The sequence below is a fragment of the Oryzias melastigma genome, linkage group LG4 (assembly GCF_002922805.2).
Source record: "Oryzias melastigma strain HK-1 linkage group LG4, ASM292280v2, whole genome shotgun sequence".
NCBI lineage: Eukaryota > Metazoa > Chordata > Actinopteri > Beloniformes > Adrianichthyidae > Oryzias > Oryzias melastigma.
The window spans coordinates 6,132,174-6,153,804 of NC_050515.1; the positions used below are offsets into that span (position 1 = coordinate 6,132,174).

A 21,631-nucleotide genomic window follows, 5' to 3' on the forward strand; every position below is an offset into this window, starting at 1 on the left:
AACTTTGACCCAGAACATAACAGGAGGGTTAAGATGGAAATTTTCTAAAGTTCTAAATAATTATCCAATCATATTTAAACAAAAAATCTATTTTTACAAATCTCGTTTTGAGCAAAATTTAAGACAAAAAAACAGTAGAAAAAGTTTTAACAGATTTCTGAGGGACACAAATAGATGTTTATATTCATATATTTTATATAATGTATATCAAACTGAAACTATTACAGCATCAAACTTAAAAATGATCAAAAAAACACGAAAGAAAACAGGAAAATCTGTCAGTTTATGGAGCAGTGGATGTTAAAACCAGAGACCCCCCCACCTTAAGCACGAGGGGGGGTCAGAAACAAAACAGGAAGGAAACTGCGGGACAAGTGTGATGGCATAAATGCAGACAGAAAGCTTTCAAAGGTCAAAATCGCTTCAGAAGATTTTTTTCTTTCCTCCCAAAGACAAAAATCGTGTTCCTAAAAAAGGAAAAATAAAGTGTTAAATGAGGAAACCGGGAAAAAGTTTGTTTTACTTTATTTCTTTTTTAAATTTTCTTTAGTGACAAAGACTTGTCTTCTCAGTCTCTCAGTGCTGTCTGCAGATGCATTGTGGGAAGTGTGACTCAGCAGTTTAGGGACGTGGAGCTGTGAAGAGACGGGCCGTCGGGGACGGTGAAGGTTTGGCGGTGTGCTTGTGATGCTGCCTCTGAGGCCCGCGAGCCGCGACCCGGCCCAGACCGTCACTCGTGTGTCGCTGGATGATGCGTGTGTGTTTGTGTGTGTGTGTGTCGACCCAGACTGGAAGGCGATAGGCCGTGCTCGTTTGTGCGCCCGGTCAGTTCATCAGTCACAGCTTTGACAGTTCCTACTCTTTAGCTTCCAGGAAGAGCGTCTCCTGAGGAAACAACTTGGCCTCCATGAGGGTCGAGCCCGGTTCCAGCTGGGTGATCTGGGAGGAGACAAGAGGAGGACCGTCAGCTGATCAGGAAAAAAAGTGAGTTACTAAAACACAACCAACGTGTGAAGGTTATTTTAGCAAAAGCAGCTCAGATGTGATGCAGGGAAATGGGATTTCTCTGGCGTCCCCCTGCGACCGTCTGGCCACACATCCTCTGTGACTCAGACTGCACCGGAGTGCAGCTTCGGTGCTGCGCTGGTTTCATGTGTATTTTTCTAACAGCGTATTTAAGAAAAATTCAGTCCATAATGAGAGCGGCGGCTTCGCTTCCTTAAAAGGACGGTGGCGTTTGTTTTCTTAAGAGAGACTTCAATCTGGAGTAAAGTAATGAAGATTTCAGAACCGAGTGTTTTTGTGTGTTTGTGTGTTACAGAGGGAAATGAGAAAATGTGTTTCTTTAATTATGACTACTTTCAGCTGGGAAAAGGTCATGGGGAAACACTGCAGAAGGTATAAAGTGGTGCAAGGCAGTCTGATAACTTACTTTATTTAAGCTTCGTTTATTTTCTGATTTTAAAGGGTAACCAAACACTAAATCCACTTTTTTTGGCTGTTGACCTCTATAAATGGGACTTTAAAAGTGCCAAATTCTTGACAAATTAAAATAAACGTATTTAATTCACCGTCTGTGTGCTGCCCCCTACAGATTAAATGAAGCATTGCAGTTGGATTTTGTGATTGGTCAGCTGAAGTCCCAGAAGTTTATCGTCATCATGCTCTGCACTTCCTGTATAAAAGCCCCGCCCACATTTGATTCTGAACATAGCCTGAGTGAAATTGGCGTTAAATCCAGCGAACTTAGTCCTGGTGATGGATTTGCAATGAACGTTTCTGAACTTGAATCTGGATCTAAACTGATTCGATATTGCCCCTCGTTTTTGATCCACTTCTAATGCTTGGTTGGGGGTTTGAGGGGCTGTAAGCTAGCATGAGAGAGTGTAAACAGAGAGCTCTCAGCAACAGGGAGAAGGGGGGCGCTGGGGTTCCTCCCAATGGTCCCACCCATAACTCAAAGTTCTAATGTAACTATGTTCTAGAAAACAATACAGGTTTGTAGATTTGAGCTAAGAAGAGCAAAATCATCATTAGAAGAAAAAAAATCACTGAACATTTTTATAATAGATCAAATAATAATTGGATGTGGTCTTTAATTCCTGCCCAGACTGCTAAATGAAGAGTCCAAACAAGCAAAATTGCTAAAAAAACAAAAAACAAAACAAAGACTGGCAGAAAAGAGTCCAGAAAGGAAAAATGAAAGAGGAAGATGACCCTTCAAAATAAAAGAAAGCAACTTACATTATAATGTAAAAAGGGCGCAGCTAATAAAGTTTCATTCAATGTGGATTTACTTTTATTATTTTATATTATTAGTATTAGTAGTATTCACAGTACTAGCAATATCCTTTAATCTTATAGTATTTTAATTATTAATTTTAACGCTTTAATGGTGTTGTGATTGAAAGCCAAATGAAACTAAAGGTATTGTCCGGTTGTTTGACTTCACTTTGTCATTAAAGGAAAATCTGTATCACATTTCAATCACTTTTATTAAAAAACTAATGATAATACCAACTTTGGGTACAAAAAAGTTCAACCGGCTTTAAGTATTTACCAGAGAATAAATATTCAATAAATCGATTTCTGATTATTTTAACCATTTAAGAATTTTCCAAAGCTAAATAATAAACTTTCTCACAGAAAATACCCATTCATGTTAGATAAATCCAGAATGACTTAATATTTAATAAATTAAACACATTTTGTCTTGAAAAACAATCTAAATAATCTGTTAAAATTGTGTTCTATGAGAAACAATTCCGCCTATATTACATATTTCCAAATAAGAATTAACGTATACAACTTTGTTTCATTGAATCTTCATCTGTAAAATATTTAAGAACATTTTCATTTGAAAAAATAGATTTCCCACAAACTGGAAGCTTAAAAGAAACGAAACTCCAGCTTCAGACCGGTCCATAAAGAGATGTTCTGATTTTAAAGAGGTTTAGGCCCAGAGGTTTAAAGGACAGAAACCGTGATCTGACAGAACTAACGCAGAGCCACCCACAGCGGAGCAGTTAGAAGGGCGTCTGACCTGTGTTTTTGAAAACAGGACAATCTGACTCTCCCTGACACCCACCACCCCTGTGTGGCTCTTAGCTTATGTGAGCTAATCACCGCTGGGGTAGTGTTACATCAGGCCAATCTAACACCTGGGCTGGAAGGGCGAGGCGGCGTGACACGGAGATGTGTCCGGGGCTTATCTAATGACTGCTGCATCAGGCCCTCTGATTAGGAATCCCGCTCTAACCTGGCGGCGGGGTAATTAGCCTGTTCTTGCTGTAGAAGGTCAAAGGGCCGAGGCGAGCGCCGTAAAGGTCGTCGTCCTGACGAGCAGAGATGAAACGAGACCTCGGACCAGGATCCGAGCCGCGCCTCTCTCTGTTTTCCTCACAGTAATTACTTTCACATGAACAGAATCCGTTTTTTCCCTCTGAAGGGTGATGGACTGAAGGAAAAGGCTAAAAGAGGGAGAACAGAGGGCGAGCGAATGAGGGGAGGGGGTGACGATGACATATCAGCATCACACAGCCTTTCCATCTCCCAAAGGTGTTTTGGAAATGTCACACCAAGTGCATGCTGGGATCTTTGACTCCACTTTTTTTTTCTCATCTCCTCCTCATTTCAAAGTGTCATTTAAGCTCTTGACTTCCCCGCGGGTTTCTGGGAGGGGGGCTGCAAACATATCCCATCCCGGCGGCGAGGACAGGCGACCAACAGGGCCGCTCGGCTCCGTTTCCCACCTCGGGAGCGGGGGGGCGCCACAAATGGCTGCCATGCTAATGAACCCGACAGGCTGTGGCGACACCGCAGCATCAGGTAGGAGTAAATGAGGCTTTGGGGTGGAGCAGGTGTGTGCGTGCGCAGATGCGAGCGCTTTCCAGAGAACAATCAGGACGGCGCTCCGGAGTGCACCGGGGAGTCGGGGAGGAGGAGAGAGCAGCATCTGACTCTGAAAGAGAAAGATGCCACACTGACACAGGAGACGGGCGCCATCGGTGTTTGTTTACATTGTTATCCAATTAACAGACCATACGCATGGAGGCATCTGTCAACAAACAAAGCTGTTGTTTTCCTCTGCTCTGCCTAAGCCATACTCTCTCCTCTGCAGCCCATACAGCCATGCATACATGCATATATGCATGTGTACACACAGACAAGCAGCTTCCAGCTCTGTCATTTACTTTCAAGTTATCAACACTTTTTGAAATGAGGAAAAAATCGTCCCGTAGAAAAAAATCCACCTGGACAGAAAGTTAATCGCATTTATGGGAAAAAAAAAATCAAACAACAAAATGGACTATTTTTTATAGCTGAGCAAACAGATCAGAGCTGAAGGTGTTGAACAGATTCACTGTTACAACAGGAGGTTATGAACCTTTTGACACACGAGGAGTTTATTTGGATAAACTCCTTTTGTATTTGAGGTAAAACTTTATATTTATTTTGTTTGTCTACATTTCTTGTTGGACTGGACAGTAATACTACCGTCCCTGTATTTAAGGTGCATGGACCACTAGCCGTATTTCGAGCGTTTTTTTTTCTCTCCGTTTTTGTAGATTTGGTCTTAAGACATGTAAATGTAATCAGAAACGACATGTTTTAGGATTTAGTTTTTGTTTAAATACGTCTCGTTAGGCCTCATCAAGCAAATGGTTTGATGTGATATACAAGTGTGTGAGTGTATATTTAGGCTTTGAAGTACTTTATATACGTTTTATCAAATTTATGTTTTGAAGCTTTAATAGTTCTGTTTTTTTTTAATTTCTATTGATCCGAACTCTCTGAACCGTGAGTGTTGTAATCCGTTACACCCCTAGTGTCCCCACCGAGCAATGGGGATATATCGGCAAAATCACTAAGCCGCTTTATGATTTATTTTTTTTTTGACGTAGTCATGATGATGGCAGGGAGACACGCAGAATGTTCCGTTTTTTATATACTGCTGGATTTTTCAAGGTAAATCCAGACGATTCACTCTAAAAGTTGACTTTGGTCAGTGGCCACTCAGGTACATTTCAAGGTCGTGGGGGGGCAGTGACAGGCAGGGGTTAGATTAGATTTTTAGATTAGAAAAATGTTTTATTTCAAGCAATCAAGAAGAAAAAAAAATCATGTGCAATACAATCAACCACTAGAAGTTTACATCTATAAAGACATGTCAAACAGGATAACTAAACATCAAGAGATTGCCTGAAAGGGAATTTAGTGACAGTAAGGTGGTCACAGCTCTGTAAATGTCTGGCGGTCGGTGGCACTTGATATGGACGGCCGCCGTCTGGTGACATTTACACATCGTCCAATCAGAGCTGTGGCCGCCCTGCTGTCCCCTGATTTTGTAACCGTGTCATCTCTGCCGGTCAAGGCCACCGCATGACCTTGAAATGTGCCTAAGCAGCCACCGACCGATGTCACCTTTTAGAGAAAACTACCACTCACTGTTAAATATGAACTTTGTCCTAAAACCACCGCCTGCGATGTGTAAAATTGGGGCTGCCGCATGACCATCTACAGAATTTGCTCAAAAACTTGCGTTTTTATGTGGTGGCATTTTGGGATATATGGCCACAAGTCTTAAAACAAAAGAATAGCTTTCCAATTTTCAATAAACTTTTGTCTCCCTCCTTTTAAATTACAAATGATGGAATGTATTAAACAAATGCTTTTATTTTAACGTCCTCTTTGGAAGTTGGCCTAAACACATAGAGGTTTTACGAGTTGTAAAACTGTAAAATAATACATAGGGTGTTTCAGAAGCTGCTGCTAGTAGCTTGAGCATCTCGTAAAGAGAAAACACCTCTCGTATTTGGAATCCTGTTTCGGGTGTTGAAAGAAATTCATCTTATTCCCACTTTTAGGAGCAACAGCCTTCAAACTGATATTGCAGAATGTAATTTGTAGCTTCGTGTTTGAAGTCAGTAAACCGAACCACTTCCATAAAAGTGAATAAACTGTTCCTGTTTTGGAACAACTTCCTCTTTGCTTGCTGTCATTCGTCCATCTCCACGTAGCAAGAAATGGGCGGGCTGAGCTCACTCTGAACATCCGAAGCCAAAAAAGCAGAGTGCTGGGAAAATAAAACCCAGATTTTATCAAAATTTGACTTTCTTAAAATCCCATTCTAGTAAAAAAGTGTTTTTTGGTGTTTATAACATGCTCTTGTTGCATTTTCTCACTATGGAGAAAATATATTGAAAATTTTAACATTAAAACTGCATGTCTGAATATGTTTTTTATTGAAATCGGGATAAATCAGGAGCAGATCAAAACAAGATGCCAAAATCCTCAAAATGGCAAAGTTTTTATTTGGCTAAAAACTGCCGAATCATAATTAAAAGACCGCTGAGAACGATTTTACGATGGAAAAAAACATAGTTGGAGCAGGACTTCATCAATAAACTTGATTTATCGGTCGGCCCTCAACATGAACTCATAATAACAAAAAGTCAGAATAAATACAGAGCTCTTCAGTACAAAGCCTCACTTTAAAAACTGGATCCAAACCAGAGGACAGATGGTGCTTTTCTCTAATCTTTGATATTCTTTCTCTCTATCCTTCTAAAAAAAATTACAAGGAACATTTTACCAGCTGATACCAACCCTGAGCGTTTGCCACTATTAAATAGCAGACTCCGACGCAGTGGAAACGGCATGATTAGTTACTAACGAGGAGTTCCATATCAAACGAGGAACACTCTGGGTTCAAATGGAGAAAAACACACCGATAAGAGAGGGGGCGACACTCAGCAACATGCAGCCGTGAAAGGAAAGAAAGGGAAAATAAACACGGGCCCTGGAGATGTCCGTTTCCAACGTAATCAAACGCGCAGCTGAAATAACGCATTTTTAATGAAGCCATTACAGGCCCTGCTATGTTAATTAAAACCAAATAAGTTGTCTGTTTTAGACCAGTGTTGTCAAGTGTTTATTTGGCCAATTACAAAAGCAGTGGGAGATCATTATCTGCTGCCAGGAGCGTTGACAGCGTGTAGTGTTGGGGCGTGAACAGAGACGGACAGAAAAGAGTTCGGCACTTCAAAGGGGGGAGCGGGCCGGGACGAGGGGTGGGGGCGCTGAGAGAAAGCACTGGAAGGTGGTAAAGGGAATAGAATAGGGAATAGAATAGAGTGCTTTTTAGGTATTTGGATAAGAAATAAAGTAATTACATCTAAAACAAATGCGGGGAAAAACATTTTAAAAGTACAAAAAAGTTCAGAAAAAAATGTTTTTCAGCCAAACATCACTGAATACATATGATTTATGTTTTTTTTATTAAAAAAAAAACAAAAACTGGTGATAAAAATTAAACGTAAGCAAACTTGATATGATGATGAATTGGAAATAAATCCAATAAAAATCAACAAAAGCTGTTTTTGTCAACAAAAAAAAACAACAGAAATTGATTCATGGATTTAATGAATAAATGTTGCACCTCTTAAAGACCCACTCCAATGAAAATGATGTTTTTGGTGTTTTTAACATCTTTTTGAGACCCGTTTCTTACATCAAAGGAAATATAATAAAGAAAATTAAGATTAAAACAGCCTTTCTGGGTAATTCTTTGTTCTAATCCCCATGAATAAGGACCAGATTAGAAGTAGCTATTTAAAAAAGAGCTTATTTGTGGCAGAAAAATAAATGCTTGACAGGCCACAAGCTTCAAATTGTCCATTTGCAGACAAATTGATACATGAACGTCTTTGGTTTTCCTCATATGAGCTGGAAACTGGATCTAAACTGTACGTCTGGATCGCTCTAATATTTCTCTATTGGGGGTTTGATAAGCTGTAAGCTAGCGGGAGAGCGACTAAACGAAAACCTCTCAGTAACGAGGAGGGGAAGAGGGGGCGAGGTTGCTTCGCACCAACGGCCCCGCCCATAGTTCAAGATTAATTTTTAACTAACTTCTGCAAAATAGCCTTTTCTTAAAGGAGTACAAGTTTCCTTTTTTTAAAAAAAATTAGGCTAAAAAAACAATTTGTTAAAAAAAAAAATTGAAAAAAAGATTTTTGAATTTAGCACACCATAAAAGATAAACAGTAACATCTGTGGTGTGACGTCACTTTTAGACGAGATTTAGGAACTAATTTGAGGTTTCTTTAATGGGGAAGCTGAACACATTCAAAACATTGTACTATTTAACAACTATTAGGCAGATTTAAGATCTTTCGGTGAATAGATGTGAACGCAGCAGCTTTACAATGCGTTCAAACAAACTGCTGTTCAGCTTCCTGCAGATTCTGTCAGACTGAAGGACAAGAATAAACTAAAGCTGCCGCTTTAACATCTGTAAAATCCATCCCGGTCTGGATTTACAGGCTCTTCTCTGCTGCTGTGTATTTGTTCTGCATCTCACATTCGCTGCAGGAACCGCTTTGGCAGCTTCACATCGGGGCTGCAGGAATAATTACGAGACGGTGAAATAAAGAACAGTATCACAAGGAGAAAACGAATACATTTGTTTGACATGGTTTGGGGTTTCTGCGAGCGGCCGGACGGGAAGAACGCTGCTGATGGTTAAAACGGCGACATGTTCCCCTCCGGCCCTTCAATCACAAGCTGGGATCAACAAGTATCAGAGAATAAAAGGAGGGGGAATTCTTGAATGAAATGTGGAAAACGGAGGCACCCCCCCCCCCCTCCTCTTCGACAAACTTGCTGATAGTCATGCAAACGGGTTAGTTCGCTGAGCACGGCTAAGCCTGGTACAAATGATGCCAGTGTAAGGCCTGCTGTAGTGCTGAAGAGATTAGCCACTGATACCAAATGGTGAGGAGGATCTCCAGTCCACAACGTGAAGACTAATAGACGTGGAAAAAGGAAAAAAGTGTTAATTAACCACACCTAAAACGGTAAAAAACTGTAAATAAGATTTAAAAAACTTTATTTAAAGCATCTTTTTTTTGACGGACGGACAGAAAGGGAGCAGAAACTTCCAGAGGAAGAAAAAGGTTTCAACAGTTGTGCCGCATTACAAATGCAATAGTGGTCTATCCTCTATCCCCTGATCCTGGCAGAGCAACAGTGAGAGCGTCTGGACCCAGTGGAAGCTTTCGATGCTCCCTCTCATTTAATTACAACAGAGAGCTGCAGGATTAGACGGGGGCCTGTGTTCACAGCCTCATACTGGCACTGTCACCGAGCTCCTTCCCCTCCTCCCCCAAATCTCTCGCCTTTCTGCTTTCTGGAATAATCTACCATCTCCTACTTTTTAATATCTTCTCCATCCTTTTTTCTCTTTCAGATTGTTTCTCTGATTAAATCTTCTCTTTGTTCCAGCTCGCGTGTTCCCTTTTTGCTTCCCGGCGCTGCAGTCGCCATCCTCCTCCAGCTTCTGCTCTAATCCTCCCATCCTGTTTTTGCTGGAATTTCATCTGTGATGCAGACACATCTTTATCTCTGTCTCAAACACATGTTTACTCTTGATTATAAAGAGACAACTGTGAATCCTTTAAGTGACAAAGTTGTGATTGGGGCATGTGCTTGCTTGAAAATATTTGTGTATGTGTTGCATCGTGACGAAATGGAGTGTGAGCTACGTGTTAATGTGAGTGTTACTTGGAGGTGATTTTTTTTTTTTTTTTCTGCCCCGACTGTCTCTCCAGACTGCGGTGGCACACTGCCTGGGCAAGCCCGCGCACACGCACACACCAGCCCCTCCGTGTGCCTTGCTCGATGGAAATTCAGCAGCAAGGCTAATTAAACTGCTGCTTAAAACAGTCCTCATTAGCTGGCGATCAGAGAGCGTGGCGACCGAGTCCTCTAATGACTGACTGCAGCTCTCCGAGTGCTGCCAGGCTTTAACAGAAACACCGCAGAGAATACTTCTGTTAGTTCTGACAACTGTATCCTAACAGCCATGGAGCGCGGCGCGCACGGCGGACCGGCGCTCGTAAATATTCACCGGAGAAGAACAGCAGTGAGCAGGTGGGCGGATAAACGGGAGGCTTAACTCTCCCCGTCACAGGTGCAAGAAAACAAAGGCAGCGACACAGCCGTACTGCAACTGCTCCAAAAACAGAACAGGAAGTGAAACGATTCAGAAAGAGCAAAGACAAACCGAAGCTGGAGACAATTAGTCTTTGATTAGCTCAGGTCTGAGGAGGACGTCTCCACAAGACAGACTAGTTATGACATCACCTAAGTCCAAGTCCTTCTACAAGCTCATAGCTTAAATGTAGTTGTTTTGCTGCATGAATGACAGTAAATTTGAGATGTTTTTCTGATTAAAGTATTTCAAACACATCATATGATTAGCACACTTCAATTACTCCAATATCAAAACATCCAGCTTTTATTTAAGGGAGTCTTCACTTTAAGTTTGTAAATAGAAACAGTTTTCTCCCAGAAAACTCACTCTAAACAGCTATTATACATAGAAAATTGAAAAATCAGGTTTTTCTTTTATTTATTTATTAAAATTAACCTGATAATGTATTCATTTGTAACCAGTTTTGACCATTACATACATATTTAAAAACATTCTTTTATTTGCTTTTACTATTCAAAAACAATTTTTTAATTCTTTTCAGCATTCAACAATCATGACAAACACGTTTGATGTTTATTGTAGCACCCTTCGCAGCTTTTTGTATTTTGGATTCATGAGTTGTCTTTGATTTTGGCTGGCGATAACTTTTTTAGTTAATTTATTCATTGTTTTTTTTTTTTTTTTTTAGGATTTATAAATCATTTTAGCTTTTTCTTAACCCCATTTGACTGGTAGGCAAATGTCAAAAAAGATTCACACTGTTGGTCCACCAAGCTCCTTTTGGGAGCTTTGTTTTTGTGTTTTCAACATTTTCTGATCTTAGTTTTAATACCATTTCTACAAGTTTGATTCTAGTTTTAAAAATTCACTAATTTAAGCCTTTTTTTTTGTGTTCTTTGATTTGCTGATGAGTCCTTCTTTATACACACTGTTGCTGAATCACACCAGGGTTCACTTGCAAGTGAATCGGTCCACTTGTTTAATCTGCAGCAGAGTTCAGATGAGCTTCTACACCTGGTTAATCTGTATATCCATAGAGGTAAATTCTGAGAGAACAACCAACTTTCCTTCAAGCTAATCTAGAGCAAAGATTTAAAATGAAAATGTGACAGTAATATGTGTACCATGTGGTGCAAGTAGAAAAGGTTTAGCAATATTTACATTTCTACGAGGGAACGTGGTGAGGAGCTTGAATTCTTCAAAGGGATATCCTTTGGAGGCCACAAAGTCGAAGAGGACCTGGAGCTTACAACTGCTCAGGAAACGCCTCTCCAAAAACTCGCCGCTTGGCGTCCGGATTCTCAACTTGCTGATCTGCTCTGCTGATTCTTCCTCTGGTTCTGGAGGTAAAGCCTGCTCCAAAGACAAGCGGATCGCCTGGAAACAAAAAAGACAATTTAGGTTTTAGAAGAAACTTATTACTGGTGCTGCAGAGTCCTCACACATGGGGAGATTTATAGTTTATAAACCATACGATACACTCTTATTGATATCGAAAATGACAAAAACAGAAACAAATGAAAGATTCCCAGCTGGTCTAACTTTAGATTCACGTCGACACAAAACACAAAAACATACACAACATGAGAACTGAACAAAAGCCAGCAAGCTTTCATTAAATACAGGAAAAAAAAATCAGTGTTTATATAAAACTTGCACCAAGACTCAAGAGTAACACTGGCAGCCACACAGATGATGACACACTATCTAAACACATGTGAAAGCCAAGCCAAGAAGTTGTTCCAAGAGTACGATGGCTGCGTTTCAGCTTCACATTAATTAAACAATCATTTTGTCCTAAGAATGTTATTAAATTAGCTGTCCTGCGTCTCACCCCACTCCCTTAAGCCTGCAGTTGCTTACAAGGTTGCCATATCAGTGCGCTCAAAGAGCCAACTGTACTCTGTTGACGCTCTTTTGCTGTTTGCTCTGTCAGGCAGAGTCTGATTGTATCTCAGTGCCACCAGTGATTGCTTAAAGTCTTGTTTGAGGTGATTTCATCTGCAGTAGATCAGACGACGGCTTCCTGGACACGAGCAGAAGGGGCTTATTCACGCACAAAGACAAACGTCGACTTTCACAGCAAAGTTAATCAACTCTCCTGAGCTCTAGAAAAGGTGCTTGAGCGGCTCCCCGGAGCTCCACCCCCCCCCTCCTGCTTGTTGTTCCAGTTCGGCCGGCCTGGGAGCATATGCTGCGACAACACGCCCCAGCTTTATTTACACACCATAATGCAATTATATTTCATAAGAGTGTACAACAGTAGCTCATTAGCAGCTTCTGGTGTTGGGTGGGCAGGGTAGGGCGCGTGCCGCTCCGCCGTCAGGTCCCTCAGGTGCGCGAGCTGATGCTGACTGGAGTTAAAGGGGCGCTCGGGGACGAAAAACAGACAGGAGGAGTGCGCACGGTGTGGGCCGTGCAAATGCTTGGGAGTCGACCACAGACACAAGCATAAACACCCACACAAGTGAGAGGTAGCGTCCCCAAAGAAACCACAGGACACGCGTCTGGCAGAGCCTCGGGCCTCGGCAGCTCCACGCAAATAATCAGGAGCATCTCTCGGCCCATTCATCCGGCGCCGCTCGGCTAACCACAGAAGGCAAACAAATAACGAGAAGGGGGAAGAGGAACAGACAGCCACACAACTGTATGCTAAGACCCCATAAAAGAGGTAAATAATAATGTCAGCTCCCATACAACACTCCCCCAACCCCGCCTCCAATTCACAGGCTCCTACTTTCATCTTGGTTTTCTTTGCACAAAGGCACTAAATCACAGAGGAGGCATCCCCACTGGTGGCGTCATCTCTCCGGTGGCCACCGCACTTTCTGTTGTGTCTGCAGGTTTTCTTCAGACTCGAGTGGAAACTCCAAACAAGCTGAATCGATCAATCCCCCGTGATCGACTTCCTGCATTTAGACTGAAGAACAGCATTGGACCTTTACAGCATGAGAACTGTATTTAATGCTACAGCAGAGGAGCAGACAGATCCATGTGACAAAAAGAGTCATGATGTAGTCAAGTCAAATAGAAATAAAAAATATTATTACTAACATGCTCTATTATATTTATTTCTGTAGTACAGGTTATTCAAGATATAAACTGACCAATCAGATGCCTCTATAAAAGTAGGTGGAGCCTGCTGTCTCAACTGACAGATTTTGTGTAGTCTGCTTTCAGGTGGTACGGTTGTGGACTTCTAACAAGCTCACTCCTGATTGATGAGAATGGTTGCCATAACTACTCATTCAAACCGATCACTGCTTACCGACGTGTGGCTCCATCATGACGTCTGTATAGCAAAAATATGGAGAGTGAATCGACTGAATTTAGTCAAACAAGAATGGTTATTCTGACAAATAGAATGACTGAGTAATAACTGTATATTTTCTGTCTATGGGATTTTGGCTTCCAGGAGCCAGCAGGTACTTCCTGTTTGGATGGGTCACTCAGTCCAGTTCTCTATATACAGCCAACGGCGTAATCATTTTAGTTCCACACGATCTACAATCTTAAATTTCCTTCGGTCCACCTGCAAGTCCCAAACGGGTTTGCCCATTTTTTACCTGCAGACACCTTGTATTCACCTGTAACTGCCGTTGCGACCTAATCCAAAAACTGTTTCCCATTGCCTGCTCATTCCAGTTCTCATTTACAGTCGGTGGTTTGAACTGGATCCCGCTCGTGAGTTCAGTCCATCCAAACGAATGAATAATCTTAGCTAAAACAAGTTGATGGGGAAAATCTTTGTAACAGTCTATTCTTTTTTTTAAATTGATCTAAAGTGTAAAAGATTTCTGATCATTTTATTTAAAAAATACAATTTTATTTATTTACAAAAATGTTTTGTAAAAATAAACTGGTTAATATTTTACAGGTAAGTGATTTGTGTATATAAAAAACAATTAGTGAATTGGATCTAAAATGGGTTAAACTAATATAGATTTTTGCATGAAGATTTGATATTAAATATAGTTGAATTACTCTTTAAAAAGAAAATCAAGTAGAAATTGCTTCAAGTTAGTCAAAATGGTTGATAATTCTTAATGTAACAATGGTGAGCGGTCTGCACTGATATAATTAAGATGACTGGGTCTGTGACTCCTTTGTTGTCGAGTGTTTAACTTAAGTGACAAATCATCCGAACGGGCCGGGTCACCCAATACCTCCCAGCGCCTGCAGGCTCTACTGTTAGGTAAACAACCAGCAGCGAGGGACTACTGCGTGTTACTCCGGACTGGAGACCAGCGCCGGTTCCATCCTTACAATTATTATCTTCCTGTATGCAGGACATTGTGTCTGCCCGTATGCATGCGCGTGTTTGCCTCCTATTCACCTGCGAAGCGAATGTGAGTGTTTGCTTAGACTGCGTGTACGCCGGTGCACAAGCCCGTCCACCTTTTGTTCGCTGGGGTTTGAATGTGAGGCTGTGTGCTTTAACAGTTGAAGGCAGTTAAATGGGACAATGATTGTGCGCGGAGGTTTGACATTTACACGAACGAGCTGTAATTAGAAATATTCGCTCCTCTGAAATAGATATTTTCGTGTAAACGCAGACTGCTCGGGCTCCGGGGGGACTGTCGGGTTTCATGCAAACCACAATCTAATTGACGGGACAAAGAGACAGAAACACAGCAGCGAAAAATCAGACAGTCACTGCACGCTGGCAGAACATATTACTGTTTAGCTTTGCACTGATAACAATGCAGAATGTGACAGCTGTGCTTACCTCCTTCTCCTCCTCCTGTTCTTTTCTCATCTGCTCCAGGCGTACCTGTTCTGCCTCCTCTCGCTCTTGTGCTTCTCTCTGCAAAAGCAGGAAGAGCGTTTATTAAGTTCATTTAACTCATTCAAAAACCTGCTATTGTGTAGACTAGAGGTCGGCAACCTGTGGCGCTTTTATCATAAGGGATGAAGAAAAATAAAAACTGATTTTTCTATGGTTATTAATGGTTATTTATTTAGCATTTATTTAATTTAGATGAGTCAAGTTAGTCAAATGTATGACACCAAGCTGGGAAACTTTTTGACTCATAGATTACAAAAGGGTTCTAAAATTTGCCGATCCACCTCATACGAGAAATAAAAAACATTAAGTCAGGACAAAAAATGTTTTAATCTTGATTGAAAATTAATATATAAATTTAAAAAAAGGAAAATTTGAGAGCTTTTTTGCTTTTTTAAATTGCAGCTTTTGTTCTAATTTTAGCATCAATTCCACCAAAGGTCTGATGTCCATCAAGGAAAAAACGCAAACTTTTAGAAAAGCTGCGTTTATGTGCTGCTGGAAGATCAGAAAAATGACTGTTCCACTTGACAAACGTTAGACAAACAACAGAATGCAGAATAACTTTCTGCACCCAAAGCAAAGGTCAATTTATTTCTAGTGTGTCATCTATGTAGAGACAGCACAATTACAGGGAAAATAAAACTTTATTGAGGGATTATCGATTTAATTAGTTCCAGTTTGAAGGGCCGCATGTGGCCCCTGGGCCGTAGATTGCCAGAACCTGATCTAGAGGATAAACTTTGTAAATCTCAAGAGGCCTTGTTCGCTCTGCACTTCTAACTGAATGCAAAGATTTCATTTACTAAGCTAAACTTTCTGATCTCTTCTCAGTTTATTTCATTTAAAGCACACGTTATTTCATGCTGTCCAGAGGGCAGTTGTGAACGGTACTTGGAAAAAACTAAAACAAAATAAACTTGCATTTGATCCGATCAGAACCGGATTACATAACCATACAAAACTGTAAAATGAAGTAACTAAGTAGAGGTGGAAGTTTGCTTCTTCCCACTCCTTTTTGAGCAATCAATTAAAAACACTACTTGACTTTAGTTAATAACTACAATATTTAACAAATCAAATATGACATAAGTGTGTCTTTGTTTGTTTGTTTTCTATTTTCTAATTAATGCATTTCACTATTTCTGTAATGAGTTTGAAATATTTGTGGGTTTTGTCCTGTATTTTTCACAATCTGTGCTCAAAATAAACCAAATCAATCAATCAATAAACCAATGAATTCATGGTCAGGCTAACAGCCGCAATAATTAGGAAAAAGGACGACGTTTCACTAAAGGTATAACACGCCACAACAGGTGCACTGGGAGGTTCTTGTTTGGTACAGGAAGTATTTTATTTAGAAAAGTAAAAAACTATTTCCTGTTTTAATAAAATGCTACCTTCTCTTTATATTTCTATTTTTGTCCATGCCAAAAAAAATCTATTTTTTATAAGACTAACAATGTAAAGTAGGATCAATTGTAAACTAAGATTTTGTGGCTCCTGAAATCTCTTTGACTGTTAAAGGTTGCCCCTGGTGTTTGGCGATAAAACACGGTTGATCAGATCAGAGGTTGAAGGAGAAGATCGACGGTTTCCTGGATTTACCTTTTTACGGTCCGCCTCTAAAGACAAGCGGTAGGCTTCGTCCTGCTCCCGCTTCACCGTTTCCCTGGCCTCACGCTCATCCTGCGAAGCAGGAGAAACAAAGTTGTGTCCATTAAAAAAAAAGAAAGAAAAAACACACAAAACGGGAAACAGAGGAACAAAACATCTAAGCTGTGGGGCCACTTACAGAAGGCAGGAAGAGAAAGAAAATGCAGCCTATAAAGTGTGGTGATGTACAAACATTAACTATGAAAGAGTAGCACTAGAGTGGAATTCATTGTGGCTGGGATGTCATTTAACAGACCCTGAGCCTCTTTTATGTTTCTTCATCTCAGTTTCACCCTCCCTTTCCCTTTCATTCATTCTGCCCCTCTCTTCCTGTTTGTACAGAGGGAATGGGCCTTTCTCCTTCTACCTGCTGTGGCTACAAAGTGTTTTATAAAGACTGTGTCTACATACGAGGATCCATTGTGTTAACGCTGCACAGCCATTAGTTCCCCATTTTCTGAAGGTCCCCGCTGCGCGCCGGCCCGGATATGACAAAGTAAACGTATTGTGACCATCAGAGGGCTACCGAGCAGAAAAGCCCAGCGACAGCGAGGATTGTTGCATTGAAACACAACATGCAAAGATACATTTGTGCTTTTGACCGACATAATAGAGCGACGGTGAAAGGAAACTGTAAAAGAATAGCGGGACGGGACAAAAGCATCAAAAACGCCTACTGTCAACAGACGAACCCGAGTCACGCAAACAGGTCACAGCCGCTATAGAGTAGAATTTACTTCAACAAAAATTAGAATAAAATACTAAAATAATCTTTGGTCATTTTACCATCAGAGGGAAAAAGGACATTTTTAGCGATAAAATTACGTAAATTTGTCACAAATTTAACAATAAAATCTTTAAAAAGCAGAAAAAAATACTAAAAGTCTTAAATGTATGTTAATAGATTTTGAACTTTAAAAATGCTCATAATATGAAATAATTTTCCCGCATAAAAGTCTTGTTTTTTGTGTCAAATAGAAGCAGAGGAGTCATTTAAATTACTTCAAAAAGTCTGAGACGGTTTCTACTTCGGTTTGCGTGTGAGAAAAACATTTGCCAGTTATTTCCTTTTTAGTGAGAAACGCTTCGAGTCACAGCTGCATTGTTACAGTTAGCTTTGGTTGACTGACTTTTCAGCTCTCATTAGATAATCCAGTGTGACACACGTCAAATAAAGATACATTGGTAATAGAGGAGGAATGGAAAGAGTGACAAAGACCAGACACTAAAAGAAAATGTTCAGAATGCTAAACTCATGGGGAAAACACCATGTTCATCGTGCCCACGTAAAACACTCATTTTCACATTAAACGGCAGGCATTGTTCCGCAGGGCATTTTCTAACGAACTTGGAATTTCATGCATAACAATATAACATATGCAGTGTGCTACAGAGAAACACGTCTGTGTCGATTCTCATTTATTCAGGTAGATTCCAGTCGTTTTTAGTAAATGTTTCACACGGCTAAAGTTAGTTTGGGAATGTAAGATAGAAGAAGTTTAAACAAGGGGATGACAGGATATCGACGGAGGATTACTTCTGAGCCAACAGTCCCCCCTACAACTCAGAGGCTATTTGTTGGAAGAACTCCTGCTGCTCTGCAGAAATTTTGTCCTAGTTCTCGTCTACTTTTAGTCCTGCTCATTTAAAGAAACTTAAAAAGATCCGGGATTTGGCTAATCTGGTCCAGTTTACCTTCTGTCCATCTGACCACATGGACTGAAAAAATTCAAACAAAACAGTTTTGTTCAATGTCAGAGTGCAATAAAGCGGTTTGACATTCAAAATGAAAAAAAAGTTATTGGCTATATCGTAAGGAAGCCTAAAACTGCCTCCTTTTTTCATCAGGAGAAAATAACGAGATAACAAAGAATATACTGCAGGATCCCTCTCTACCATTTCTGCACTGAAACACCGAGACTTGATCTGTTTTATGTGTCGAAATGTGTTTTCTGGTGATAATGAGATCCACTATCTCATTAACAGGAGAAAACGAATTTCGTTTTCTCATAACGAGATAATAAAGAAATAACTGTACCATCCCTTTCTCCCGTTCCCAAACAGAGAGTTGATCTGATTTATATCTTGAATTTTGTTTTCTCGTGATAACGAGATCCACTATCTCATTACCAGGAGAAAAACAAATTTGTTTTCTTCTGATAATCAGATAAAGAATATCTGTAGCATCCCTATCTCCCTTTCCTGAACTGAGACTTGATCTGTTAAATGTCTCAAAATTTGTTTTCTCGTGATAACGAGATCCACTATCTCATTACCAGGAAAAAAACATTTTTTTTTCTTGTGATAATCAGATAAAGAATATCTGTAGCATCCCTCTCTCCCTTTCCTGAACTGAGACCCTGAGACTTGATCTGTTAAATGTCTCAAAATTTGTTTTCTCATGATAACGAAATCCTCCGTCTCATTATCACGAGAAAAATGTAAAAAAAGGAAAAAAAGTAGAGTAGGCCGTTTTTTGGAACACTATGAAGTACGGGACTGCCCAGTTGTTGGATGTTATTGCAAATCAAACTCATGCTCACTACACAAAATATGACAAAGTAAAATACATATAAATGTTTTACGAAAATATTTATGACTGCACTTGAATACATTTACAAAATGTTTTTCACATGACAGATAATTTAAACCAAATGCATTGTGTCGTTAAAAAAAAACAATCTAATGAGCATTGATCCACGCTTTTTTTTTTCAGGGACTTCATTTTGTAATTGTTGACTCCCTAAGTAGTGGACGAATTCAGGGAAAGCCAGAGATTGAATGAAGCACAAAAACAAGCAGCTTAACACCAAAGAAAAAAAAATATTTGTTTCTGTATTTGTGCTGCTGATACTTGTTTGGACGTCTTGTGTCATATTTCACAACAGGGTTACATATTTACCAAAAGGCCCAAAAAGACAAACAACAAACATGATCAGCACAGCAAATAGATCATCACTTTGTGTGTTTTCAAGAACAAAGATTTCTACACAGAATCTGCTCTAAACTTACCTCATCTTTGATGTCTTCTTGCTGTTGTGCTGTGAAGATCTCCATGGCTGCCATTAACCTCATCATCAGCTCATCCACTGTCGTATTGCCTAAGGTAAACACGACAATAAAATCAGTAACTTGTGGGTTTTTTTATAGTCCTTTGAAACGTTAAATGTTGTTTGAAAATGACCTTGAATAACGTTTAGAACTTCGTTGGATGTGCGTTTTCCCATAACTATAAGGAGCAGGGGGAACTGGTCTGTGTTATACGTCCGTATGGTTTGTGTCACCACGCTGCCGAAGTGCCTCGTGCACATGGTGAGTAACCTGAAACACAAAGAGATGAATGAAATGCACTACTTCCACCATTTCACCCAATGCACGTTTTCAGCAAAATCCTGGAGCCGACACAAACGCACACACTTTATCAAGCTGCATCAGAGCAGAGAAATACACACAACTGCTGGCATTAAGGACTTTAAAACCAATTCTGCATTTTCTTATTCCATCAGAGTGACATGCTATCTCAATTGGAAGCACAGAAGAATTAGTATTCCTCACCAGACGCCCAGAATTGATAGGGCAAGAGAGGATTTCTTATTCCATTACAAAGACAGAACTTTTTAAATTAACATTTCAGAGAGGGAAAAGGGTAGCAGGCAGCCAGGGCCCCACCAAGCTCCCTGTAAATGTCATAATATTAATGAATTGCTATAGACTGAATGCAAATATAGATTAGCTTTTTCTCCTGCCTTTTAATAAGATCTACTTTAATAACTGGGTAGTAAAAAAGAGAGAAGCGATGGAATGGATGGAGAGACGGCAGGTCAGGTGGATAAAAAGGAAGATGCCCGAGAAGGAGTGTAACTCATTAAAAGAGGAACTCAGAGCTGTGGGATCTACCTATAGAACTTTCAAACTAGGAAATAGAGTTCATGGGGGAGAAGGCGGTCGCACAGTTCAAAATGAAAAATGTGGATGTTATAGAAAGAGATCAAAAGAAACTTCATGTCTAGAAACAGAAGAAAAACTTTTACAAACCTCAAACTATGGAGTGAACCTGACATTTGTCCCTGCTCACCTCTGAACCCAGGTACAAAAATGCCCACAGAGAAACTCTAACCCATAATGAGAGGGCAGACAACAATGGACACTACCTTACAAGGTAACCTAATCTTAAATCTTAAGGCTTAGTCACAACTGCCCTTACGGGTGGATACGGGCTGTTCGTATCTGTACGGAGCACGCATTACCATCCAGTGAGCCCCTAGAGTGAAAACATTCATACACATTTTTTTTTTCTTTCAGCGGGCGTGATGCGGGCGACAGGTCGTAACGAAACACTCACCTTGTAAGGGTGGGTGAGTACAGACAGATTTTTGAGGGTTTAGTTCATGTGGGGGTCTTAAAAGCGCCCTCATGTCACATGCGCACCCGTCCTAGAAGCGTTTGAATTGTGTAGAGTAAGGGCGCCGTACAACAGCATAACTGTGTCCAACTTCCATTATCCTTACAAATACTTCATGATAAACTTAGTATATGCAGGACAATTGTACGTTCCTTTTTTGATGCCCCTTAAACTCCCACTCTGATCATCTTTTGATCTATTTTCAAAGCCTTTCAAGTAGTCTTAATTATGATTAAACTGTTTTTGCCCAAAATCAAAGCACCAATAATGTTTTCTAGTACATATTTTCTACAGGTACGATGTCCTAGGTTATATTCAGTAGAACTTTGCCTCCAAGTCATGGGTGGCGCAGTGTAGGCCCACCCCCCCTTCCTGTCACCCATCTGTTTACACACTACTCCTACAACAAAAATGGAGAGCATTATCAGAGCTCCCCTTACAGTTTTTACCCAGCTCAGTTGTGAAAAACAAAGACGTTCATGGATCTGTTAGTCTGCACGTGGATGCATCAGAATGGAGCAGAATGGGGAGTTTGGTCGTAGCTTCTATGTTACAAATACGGTCCTTTTCAAATGGCATTTTTTCGTCTCCTAATTCACAATGACTTAAATAGACAAACCCTCAGAAATTCAACTTTAAGCTCAATTATCTTTATAAAGTCAAAACCGAGGGCACCCTATGAAAGCCTGTATATTTTCCCACTTATTTGGATACATACACATCTAACCCGTGTCTGAGGCAGACATAAAATCCTGCACACATTTGTCCATCTTTGTCATGGGGAGGG

The 21,631-nt window shown here is 40.3% G+C and overlaps 1 protein-coding gene across 1 annotated transcript in view; it reads right to left on the reverse strand.

The window, feature by feature from the left end:
• Positions 1-508: 508 nt before the first annotated feature.
• Positions 509-21,631, reverse strand: part of faf1 (Fas (TNFRSF6) associated factor 1) — a 74,251-nt gene continuing 53,128 nt past the window's right edge. The window contains exons 14-19 of the mRNA XM_024278954.1: positions 19,627-19,763; positions 19,455-19,543; positions 16,395-16,475; positions 14,730-14,807; positions 11,162-11,377; positions 509-939 (exon numbers count right to left, since the gene is read on the reverse strand). Of these exons, the coding sequence (XP_024134722.1) occupies positions 856-939; positions 11,162-11,377; positions 14,730-14,807; positions 16,395-16,475; positions 19,455-19,543; positions 19,627-19,763 (685 nt within the window). The 3' untranslated portion in view covers positions 509-855. The remainder of the gene's footprint in view (positions 940-11,161; positions 11,378-14,729; positions 14,808-16,394; positions 16,476-19,454; positions 19,544-19,626; positions 19,764-21,631) is intronic.